This window comes from Cebidichthys violaceus, unplaced genomic scaffold, assembly GCF_023349555.1.
Source record: "Cebidichthys violaceus isolate CVI_PGR_0920_01 unplaced genomic scaffold, fCebVio1.0.p SCAF_31, whole genome shotgun sequence".
Classification (NCBI taxonomy): domain Eukaryota; kingdom Metazoa; phylum Chordata; class Actinopteri; order Perciformes; family Stichaeidae; genus Cebidichthys; species Cebidichthys violaceus.
In genome coordinates this window covers 3,184,170-3,196,084 of record NW_027176495.1, presented here as the reverse complement: position 1 = coordinate 3,196,084, position 11,915 = coordinate 3,184,170, and the positions used below count along the sequence as shown (strand labels likewise).

The window sequence follows — 11,915 nt, the reverse complement described above, 5'->3', positions numbered from 1 at the left end:
TCTGTCTCTATTTTCATAAAGCAGGTGAAGGGTATAGCGCCTGTCTATTTTTATTAAGTATTCAAGATCTTCATTAGGGAACTTCTTAATTGTAATTTTAAGGATTAATCGATAAACTACAGGATTTCTTATTCAGTAACCTTGTGTTTTAGTTCGTGGGGCCTTATTTGGCATTTGTTTTTCTGTACAGTATAAGGATGTTTGTAACCCCTCTATGTACTATGTTTTAAAGTGAATCATATTGCAAAATTTGCCCATTAAAGGATGACCCCATCCTCATTATCTGCTGACCCTAGAACTGCCCTGTAAGTTAAATATAAGCAATGCCCAAATGATTTGATCTAGTGCACCCATGTTGAAAGTCCCTACACAGCCTTAGTCAAACCACACAGGTGTTTTCACGTATGTGCCTGATTAGGCTTTTCTCATGTTGATTGTCATGTGTCTCAGTTTCTTCACTCTCCTTTATCGTTTTTTATTGGTGCATCAGCTTTGTGTCATCACATACAGTAATCCCCAGCATAAGGCAACATCAATCGTCAGAAGTATTATCCAAGTAAATGAAAACACCTGAGTGAGTGTGCAGGCCTTTGATTAGCTAAATGCACTCGTCACAAGCTAACATGATTACTGTAAAAGTATTATAATAGAACACATTCGCTGTGTGTAGGCTCGCATCGTACACCTTTGCAGGCCATATACTGCAACTGCGTGCCTTTCATTTGTTGAAATGTGAAACTTGCATGAGAATACAGCACTGATATATATTGCACTTTCAAATACTATATTTATTTTTCTCTTCTGGGATGAACAGTCTGATATATGAATCTACAGTAAGGCTTAACATTACATTTTCAGCATAATATTTCTCTTTTCATCTAAAAACAAAAACATACAAAAAGAACCGTAGCACCATATGTTATTAGTAATACTCATATTGTTCCCAAAAATAGGACATCAGTTTTGCTTTTTTAAAGAACGGGGATTCCATGAAACAATTTACTTACATTGTATATTTAACAACAACAAAGAAATCATTCCTTATATGTTCTCAGTCACAACATAGGTTGTATGAGTACAATTTCATATAGATGCTACAGATTGTAGCCAATTTGCCTACTGACATTGTGCCAACTTTTGGAATACCCCGGATAAATCATATAGTCTAGGGAGTATCCTGATAGATTTGTGAAATACACCAACAAGCTAACACAATCTAGAAATTGTTTGAATATAAACAAAGCAATATTTCCCAACACCTTTTGATAACAATTTCAAAAATCAGCAGCAATTAATATGACAACCATAGTCGTTTCATTGGAATATTAAATCCATTTTTAAACAAAATATTACAGCCAATTCTACAATAACAACAAAAATAGATACACACAGATTAAGGACATATAGATGACAGGAATTTACAACACAGCAATCACGTTTTATATATATATATATATATATATATATATATATCTTTTTTTTTTTTTTTTTTACCCAAATTCCAGTAGCAGAAGTACTTTTGTGCTCCTGTGTGTTTGCCAAAAAAATGCACTTTATCGTCGGCTAATTTAATTCTCTCAGAGAAAAGAAAGAAAAAAATTCTAGTGCAGACTGAATCATAGTAAAACAAAAACATACTGTATGCTGAAACCAGTATATTAAACATAATATGAACAGAGAATCTCTGTTTTTTTTTTGTGCAGGTTGGAAAATCAAAATGGCACCATTGAGAGTTGAGTTCTGCTGTAAACTGTGTGGATTTGAGGTGCTAGCTCTTAAACATTTTGAGACTGCACGTTTGTGGGGCGCAGGTCCTCTCAGTCACCCGGAAGGCTATGCTATCAGAAAGCTAAAAAGTGGACCACAGTCCACAGTGGTAGCACCTTTTAAATGTATTTATTCAGCACCAGGTCAGCAACAGAAATGAAAGAAGTAAATGCACCGTTTCATCATCTGAACTTACTGCTCCAGTGGTCAAACAGATGGCCATGACACAAAGGTACAGACTCAAACAAAGTCAAACACTACAATGACCTGCTGCTACACAGTAATGCAGAAATCAGAGGGTTTGTTGTGCAGTCGAGAGCACTTACATGCTAAATGTTGAGGGTCACCTCACAATGACTTCTAAAGGCATGCTGGGAGGTGGTGGGAAAACCAGGAAATTAGGTTATTCAAAAGAGAATCAGTGACCGGGCCTGTTTCATCACTCCATTGCAAGAAAATGCAACATCAATTATTTCTTCTTTTTTTTTGCGCATTTTGTCATCATTCACTTCTTCCGTGTTTTGATCCAACTGCAGGCTTTATTGTTTTGGCTAGAGGATGTATTTTTCACACAGGACAAACGACACAGAAAGTTTACGTCTTGGCACTACAAATCATTCATCATTGCAAGACAGAAGAAGATGTAAAGGCATAGACAAAAGTACAAAACAATCATTGACCAAATCGCTCGGTATCGTGGCTGGCATCTGTTAAGACTATCCATCAAACAGTTCAATACTAACGCTTTTGAGCTCAGTCCAAACTGCGAATTGTATCTTGCTGAATCACCTGGGGCTGTTGTGGTTCAGCTTGCTGAAACGTATTAAAGATGAGGAATTCTACGTTCAAGTACAGGAAGATGTTCAGTATTGCCTTACTTTTTCTCCTATATCTTTGACAGAACCAATAACTGGGTTTCACCCCATACCCACCACTTGGTTCTGTCACACTGTGAAGTTTAGTTGTAACACTGTAGCTAGGAAACAGTGGAGTCCTGTGGATGACAACTTGGATGAAATGGTTGAGACTAACTGAGGCGTGAGCTGACAGAATTGAGAACTTGGCTTGATCAGGAGAGGAGACGGAAGAGAATAGTGTTTGGTGTTAGTCATCGTCTCGGTGAGTGTGCTGGCACATAAAACAAGTAAAGAAAGACATTGGCATTGTTGTTTGTGAACCTGGCTGCCATGGCTGGATTGAAGCACCCAAAGTAACAAGGCACAACAAGGACTGAGAAGAACAAGCTTGCTGTTCATTTGCTCTTGCTGTGTGTTGTGGCTGTCGTGGGATGTGGAGTTGGGCAGGTAACCTATTTCTTTGTGACCGTGTTTGTGGTATAAAGGTTGGTAGCCTTAATGCTGCCCTGTAGTGTAACGGCTTCCACTTCCACTTGTGTGTAGCTTAGCTCTTGAAACCCGTGTGTAATTTAAAGAAAACAAGAAAAATACTAAAACCCACTTATTTACCATTAATATAGCAAGTCTTGTTTACTCAATACAGAAAGTGGCAAAACTATGATTGTTCTGTAGAAATTCGTAAAATATACTGTGTGTTTCGTTAAAAATGACTTGTGCATATAGACTCTTTGCAGACTTAATTAAAATAAATCAGTTGAATTAACCGTCATTACTAATATTCTGACACAGCTAAGCAAGCATAAATACTCTGCGTTTTACGACATTAAGCACCACTATGAAATGCAGCCCAGTTGTACGTAATCTTGTTCATGATACTATATTTTTACAGTCGTTCCACACACACTCACACACACACACACACACACACACACACACACACACACACACACACACACACACACACACACACACACACACACTCGCAAATGAATGAATCACAGTGTATTTGCACCTGATTTGGACATGTGTCCACTTCTGGAAAAGGTCAGCAGAGTTTAGAAAGGATGCACCATTTGCCAGGCAGCCAACTACCACAAAAAACGCCCCTCCCCCCAATAATAAGAATGAGCAATCATTGATCAATCATTCTAAGAAAACAAAAAATGTGCAAACCATAATTTAGTGGTACAGTCCCAGCCGAGGAGTGGTCCAGGATGCAATATGTTAAGGAAAAAATGGAGACCCTTGAGGACATGCCTGCGGATGAGAACTGCATTGAGACACCCCTGAGTCAGCTGGTTCAGTGGTCTTGTTTGTTGGTCCTGAGGAACCCTTGTATTGGCTGTTTTGCTAAGTTTTTTTTTTTTTAGTTTAACAATACTTACTATTCATTAATTGACTAACTATTAACATGGCTGTTCATTCACTACAACAGAGAGGAACTACTCTGGCTACTATGGTAAACAATGAACAAGTTGGTTGTTTGCATACTCATGTATATCTATACATATGGTGTGTTGGATGTTTGCTCCACTTTAGCTGACCAAACAGTTCTCAATTACTCAGGGCTGAACATCACTTTTAAGCTGAAGGGTGGCAGACCCTGGATGTTGAAGCTCTCGGTTATGGCAGTGTACCTCATTGCATGTTCTCATGTCAGGATCTCCAGTTGTTCACCCTCAACCCCGTTGTTTAGTTACCAGAGAGTGTGAGAGTGTTTCACAGGAGTGCGCCAAGGCCCAGCACCGAAGAGATGGGAAAGAGGGCGGAGCAGCAACCAGGGATGGAGCCGAACAATCGGCGAGAGAACAGAACTGTGGTAAAGGGCTGAGGAGACACACAAGACAAGCATGCGTACACCATGCAGGCACACTTAGATCCCCTAATACATACTGTAGTTATCACAGCACGTGCTAGAGAGAGGTAAACACCGATCTTTTTCACACAAGCATACAAGGAATCATACACCAGTCAGGCCCTTTATCACGATCTGTCCTGATGTTCTTTTCCAACCCTGGCAAAAAACCTCTCTCACCTTTGGCCTGGACTTACATGGCATCCGCTTCTTACAGTACGATGTTAGCAGGCACATGTGGCCACAGCTAAGCAGACAGCCAGTGAGCCAGGAGAAAGGAATCTCTGTTTTGTGTAGGGCTCTTGGGCATCCCTTGTTGGGTGCATTTTTTACTAATGCCTTATTACCAAAGTCATGCCCAACACTGCAATGTTAAAAACCACACATTATATATATACGGATGGATCATTGAGTAAATAGATCAAATTTGAGTATGAAATGCATCATTTTTTTTTCTCATGACTTGTTCAGTAGCCCTCTGGAAATTTTCGTCAAGTTCCTTTGACTTAGAAGGCATGTTTTCTTTAGATTGTATTTAATTTTTGTCTCTTTGAGTGAATACAACGGTCGTCCTGTGGGTATCTGTAGTGGAGAGCTCAAGCAGGTTCAGCTGAGAGATGTGTATCAGTGTATAACTGCTGCACGGCAGGCCGATGGATGGCACACGTTTTGCAGGGACTCATTCTACTGGTTCAAAGGGGCAGATAAATTGGAAAGACAGTACTGTAAGATGTGATTTGGCTTTTGTTTCAACTGCGCTAGCAGGTGCCAGAACAGTTGCTCTGTGAGGAGTATACCTTTTAACACTGCACTGCACAACATTTTTTTTGTTATGTAAAAAAGTGTGTGTTCTGGCAAAATATAGTTATGTCAATGACTATAAATGTGGACACAAATACGTACTGAAGTGTAATAGCATAGAAATATCTTCTCAGATTTGTCATATTTTTTTTTTTCAAGAACTTATTACACGTTTTTGCACCCAATAAGCATATATTAATCAACCTAAAACATTTGTTGATAAATCAAAAAAGGGAGGTTGTATAAGGGATTACTTTCTAGGATTCAGAAGGGAATGGTGGAGGATTCCTTGAAGGCTGTCTTTACACTTCAAACTAAAATGTGTGTTAACACATTTGTACCCTTCTACCCCTTACTAGACTTACAATCTTTTAAAAAAAAAAAATTCTTTGGAATGTTTTTTATTATTATTTTCTACCCACCAATTTAGAAAATGTTGTGCTCATTTCAACTACATTCTACATTCCTTTCATTGTGTTTTTTTTTTTTCTTAAAACTTTGTGCTGTTCGGGCAAAGATGATCAAGTAAGGCTGTTACAGCTTGCCTCCACTGGAGGGCAGTCTGAACTGTAAAAATTGAATGTGTGGGTGGAACTGATTGAAGGTCAATGTGCTTCTTTTTTCCTCCATACATGATGCGATTACATTTTTGAATTTTGAACAAAAATAGAACAGCCAGGATACACTTGAGCCATGTATGCTCACAGAGGGAAACTCCATTTTGAAGTGCTTCTCTTCGAAACATCTTTGATTGTGTCATTTCTGTAATTTACAGGGTCATGATACGAATTTTCAGTGCTTGCAGGCTAAGGACTTGGTAAACATTATCATACATTTCAATAATTAACATTAAGAATGGCAGTAAATGTTGGGATGTGCAAAGACCTGTCCCCTCTGAGACTCTCCTCCATCATTCCCATCAGGCTTTGCGCCAGTCCCATGTCACAGGGACATACAATATGCCCTTCACAAGTATTCACAGATTGAATCACCAATACAGTATAATGCATTAAACACATTTCATAATGAAACATTCATATGTTATCTACACACTCATACAGAACCCTCCTCTATCAATGTAGAGGGATTTATATGATACTTCTGTTTATATCACATCAGATACTGTAGGTTCATAATTTTCTCTCTGTACTGGATGTTTTTTCCAAAAATAAATCATGACCGTGTGTTTAGACTGTCTTGACAGATTTTCGGGTTGACAAACACACATCTCCTGCAGGAAAATTGAATGATTAGAAGGGAGAGAAGGAGAGAGCCGAGTGTCAAATGGAAAGAGATAATATCTGGAGAGGAGGAAGAGCAGAGTGAAAGAAAGGAACGCATGTGCATCGTAGTGTGTAAGAGGAGGTGACAGAGCTGTGGGAAGAAGAAGCTTTCAGAGGGAGGATTCATACTGCAGGAGTTCATAAAGAAGCGGACCGTCCCTATACCTGATGCCCACCGCATTAGGGCTAATGTACTGCAGCACATTTATGGTCCTGCGCAGGCGCCGATCCACAAAGTGTGCATCCCAGGCTGGGTAGCGTTTTCTGGGCATGTCTATCTTGATGAGAGGACCCTCAGGCTGGATGGGCCTGCCAGCTGCATCCACGGGCTCTGTGGACCTCACCTGGAAAACCGGAAGGCAGGTGTCCGTGGCTGTTTCGTCTGAATCCTCGTGTTCCCCTGCCAAACCCCGTGTGGGGGTGGCCTGAGAGCCACGGGGCCCCGGTGTGGGAGCCATGGGCTCAGCCTCGGGGGGTAATGGAAGGCCCCACAGAAGCTCAGCACAGCAGGAGCTGGCCAGCACCCTCAACCGGGGGCCCATAGGGTGAAGAACCCCGTAATAGAGAACCATACAGGCCACACCTGAAGCAAAGCACAGGAAGACACCACAGAGGGCAAAAGAGGCATAGGCGTCAGTGGTGACTGGGTCACGGTACGCATACCAAAGGAGACTAAGGATGGCATTCTCTAACAGTACTACTGTGTAATAGGCCACCATTCTGTACCGTGTCCGGCCCGCACGTACATTGAACCAACAGAAGACGTAGACCACGCCCACCACCATGTTGAACAGTACCTCCTCCCACTTGGACATGCAGAAGTCGGTGCCGCCATGGATGACCCAGAAAGCCATGGCACACCAATGGAGCACCACAAAAATGCCAAAGTAGATGTGGAAAACCGAGGCAAATAGAGCGAGGGAGAGCACCCGTGAGGAGATGGTAAAGAGGCGCCAGAACAGATGCACCAGGGCACCTCGGTAACTCATGCTCTTCTTGTCGTCACGTGAATCACGCAGGAGTTTGTGGTAAGAGGCTAGCACCCAGGCCAGGGACAGAAGGGAGGAAATGGCAGAAACACCTGGGAATACAGACAGAGAGAGAAAGAGTGAAAGACCAAGAATGGCAAGACTGATACTGACAAATGCTGTGAGATGGTTCTAAACACATCAGAAATGGAAAGAAAAATCCAGCTTCCTTTTAAAGCATCGCCCAAATAGTTATAGTTTTATCTTGACTTTGCTGCCATTTCACTTACTGTATACAGTACATTTTATTTCAGCCGAAGCAATCCATCACATTTTAGAATGCCACATTATTACCAAGATCATCATAGGTCATTCAGTCAACATGCTCTCCATTTAGAGCACCAATTCAGTTTCCTTAAGAATAATAATAGTAGAGACAGCAGATATGTCAGAGCAGTAACCTGCTGCATGAAAAATGATAGAGGATTATCTGCAGAACAGCAGCATGTGGCTTCTCAGAAAATGTATTGATGCCATTTCTTTAGACGCACAGACAGGGAAGGTATCACTTGTTATGATTGAACTGCCTTCCTTGGGGAGCTTGCACGAGGAAACTAGAATTGTAAAAGGTTTCGATAACGAGAGTGATGAATGTTGGAGACTGGATACAAAAGTACACTGTAAATAACGTGATATGGGAACTTCACGGAAAATGTATTGTCAGGTGTAAAATGCGGAAGATTCTTGGCTTCATGCGGCAATCACTGTATGACATAATGCAAAAAAAAAAAAAAAGGATATGAGAGACTACGCTGAAACAAAATTTGACTCCAGAGCCTTAGGGAAGCCCTTACACTGCAGCCACTCAGCCTTGTTGCTCTGGATCATGATGCAGAGCTGCAGCACCAGCTGAGGGGCACTTTCTAAGAAGGTCTCTAGCAGTCGCAGCATGTTGACATCGGCATACTCGTACATCATAGCCCAGTAAAAACGCCGCTGGTTCTCCTTCTGCCGGTGACTTTGTATACCGAGGTACATGGTGCGGATGTACCTACAGAGGGAGGAAGGACAAACCGTTAGGCAATGCAATAACAAATATTTCACCGTATTGATACACAAGGACACTCACGTTAAAATAAGTATTACGTCTTTGCTACCAAAAGAAATGCATAACGCACAGTTCAGAACACCTGCACACGGTTGAGTTTGGACAACACTAGAGGGCATACTCTACATACAGCACATACTCTAGCTACACTTACTTAATGCACATTCAAATATAGCAATCTGCATTCATGAGGAGTCTAGATTGTTACTGATGAATAAAATTGACTTAAACACGTAAAGGATATGTGCACAAATGTGTGGATTTTGATAACCACATAAACTTGTGAACACAATCACCTTGCAGGCGGATGTAGTGTTAAAACTAAAAGAGAAGAACACCGATGTAAGTGTGACTGAAAAAAATAAGAAGCTGGAAAAAAGTCCTTACAAAAAAACTCCTCCTGCCTATATATTCTACATCCAACTAGAGCCTCAAGAAACACCAAGTAACTACTCGCATATCTCAGCAGCTTTAGTCCACAGTAGGACTGCCTTGTGTAAAGCAGCAATGACAACATTTTAAACATTTTACAAGCATCTCTTTGGCCTCTGAAGGTGGTTATTGAACCTGTTATATGGTGTATAAACAAGCATGGCAATGCTCATTATCTTAAGTCCACTATATGACTCATATTGTCAGCTGGACCTGCTATTTCCATGACTTATGGAGTTTCATAATGATGAAGTGACTCTGGTGATGCCGGGGAGACGGTAGGTACAGTAATGCAGCTGAGGAGTGGCAGCTAATTGAATCAAGCTCCCATTTGCCATCAAAGCTGTACCACTGCTTTCATGGCATTGTGTACTGCTGGGCAAAAATGTAATATGCCCAAAGGCTGTGATATAGCTAATTAAGATCGTAATCTGCTTTGGGTATGGATTTTGAATGTAACAGCTGCCAATTGAAGTGCGTGGAAGAAGACGATGAGGAAAACATTGAGCGGACAGAAGCTTTGAAGAGGAACATCACACTGCAAGCTTTATAATGCACGGTAAACAAAAATATCAATTCATCCAACAAAAAGAAGGAAAACTGCAGTCTGGCATGGTTTTATCCTCTCCAATCTGTAAACAACTACGGCCCTTCAAACATGTTAACCCAGAGAGAAAATCTCCGAAACAAGTATGACAATTATAGTGGTTTATAGTTATCTTAGCAGTGGATTCAGTCGTTGCGTATTGGGTGGTAGCTGCGGGGCCTATCTGCCTGAGCTGGCAGAGTGGCCAAATAAATCCAGCACTTGATGTGAAGGCAGTCAACCGAGGACAATAGTGTAGCAAGGACAGAAATAGACTAGACAGAAACACTCCCCAAAACAAATTGAGAGGCCATGGATCTAAATACAGTTCCTAAAAGTGAGACACAAATGCACTGCAGCATAGCAAACAAAGACAGAAAATGCTTATGAGTGGTTTTCAACATAATTAGCTTCGACATTAGCTATTGGAGAAGAGATTACTGTTTAATTTGAAATGAGGTTGAGAGCAGTGCTCTGTAAAGAATGCATCGTCTAGTAGGGTCTGATTGCTTTTGATTATTGTTTTGGCAATATTTAACCACTTCCTATTCTCCCTACATCCAATGCACAACTCACTAGACCTTTAGTGAAACGTGATAACGGGAATAAGAAATGCATCTGGTACACGTGGAAGACCTGAGAGGCAGTTGTTAGTTTCCTCGGATCACAAAAAAATTCTTACCACCATGACAAAATGTTTACACATGATTTTGATTTGACACATTATTGTGCTGATCCCGAGGTAATTGAATCGAGATTGTTATTTTTGAAGAGTCTTCGACAGGACTTTTATTTTGTTCACAAAATTGTTATTTCATGGCCAAGAAGAGCAGCATGTTTTGGTTAGAGATCACACAAAAAAGATGAATGCAACATTTAACGGTAAATAAGATGCGTCTGAGCGCACACTAGGAAACTAAATTGGATCCGTCTTTTTTTCCCGGCCCACAACAAAGCTCCCTCTGCGTCCCTTTTCTTTTTCTGACAAGGTTGGCAAACCTCTACGTGGTCCACTCAGCCAGCCAGTCAGTCAGTCGGTCAGTCAGTCAGTCAATTAACTAACCTGAAAAGATCCTCGAGGTGGGAAGGAAACTGGAAAAATTAACAAAAACTTCCACACACAGCAACTGTAGCCACAACATTAGTGTGGAGACTTGAAAGGTCTGGGTGATGGAGTTTAGGAGCACAGGGATGGTGGTTTTTCTCAGGACAGTGGGCAGGAGGAACAAGAGAGGGGTCAAAATAGACAGAAGGTTTTTTTTGGAGATCAATAGCTCTGGGCTGTAAGAGGCACCATTATATCCAGATGTAAAGGGTGGCATTCCGTGACATTTTCAGTTGGACTGGTAAATGTCAGATGGAGCAAGTCAACCCCTCTCCCTCACTAATGACATGCCACAGAGACGTATACACAGGCCCTTTGTCTCCATCTCCCAATTTCCATTAGTCTGTGCGTTCTACCGATACATCTCACTGGTCTGTAGTGCCTCCGTCTAAAACGGTAATCTTCTCGGTCTCTGTAGCTGTCTCGCTTTTGAAAAACAAGACTCTACAGCCATGTTAGCATCTCTGTGAGGCTGTACGGAGCCACAACAGTGCTTTGAGCTAAAGGCTAATGGCAGCATGCTAACATGCTTATGTTTAGCAGGTGTAAAGACCTTACTATACAAACAAAAATATTGACATGATTGTGACACTTGATGAGAAATTGTTTAAAATTGATCCTGTATTTATCCTGTACTTTATTGAAGTCGATCTAATAGTTGTTGAGACAGTTAACTCAAAACCACCAATGTGAATGTCATAGTGGCACTAAAGTAAAATTCCAGAATTTTGCACAAATCCATCTAAGAGATGTTGAGATATTTCACAGGATAAGTGAAAATTTCGACCGGAATGTGGCGCTAAATGAATAGTCAGGGAATCACCATCGTCAATCCTCTTCGCGACATGGGTGTCTGTACCGAATTTCATAGCAATGCATCCAATAGTTTCTTAAATATTTCACTAACAAACTGGCAATGCCATTCCTAGAGTTTCCAATTTAATCGCCTTGATCGATATATAACAAGCTGTGGATATTGAGTTTGATATTCACAAGCTTAGGATCAGTAGTGGTGCTCACTTGGATTTTGTTTAACACTACATGGCCTATTGTTCATTTCCAACTGATAGCCATATGTGCAATAATTCACACTTCAGCTCTGATATTCAACCACAAAAACGTAACCGGGTTCTGACTGTACACATTCACATGC

General features: G+C 40.9%; 1 protein-coding gene across 1 annotated transcript in view; it reads right to left on the bottom strand.

The window, feature by feature from the left end:
• Positions 1 to 775: 775 nt before the first annotated feature.
• xkr6b (XK, Kell blood group complex subunit-related family, member 6b) overlaps positions 776 to 11,915 on the bottom strand; it is a 48,585-nt gene continuing 37,445 nt past the window's right edge. The window contains exons 2-3 of the mRNA XM_068724532.1: positions 8,386 to 8,582; positions 776 to 7,644 (exon numbers count right to left, since the gene is read on the bottom strand). Coding sequence (XP_068580633.1) covers positions 6,674 to 7,644; positions 8,386 to 8,582 — 1,168 coding nt within the window. The 3' untranslated portion in view covers positions 776 to 6,673. The remainder of the gene's footprint in view (positions 7,645 to 8,385; positions 8,583 to 11,915) is intronic.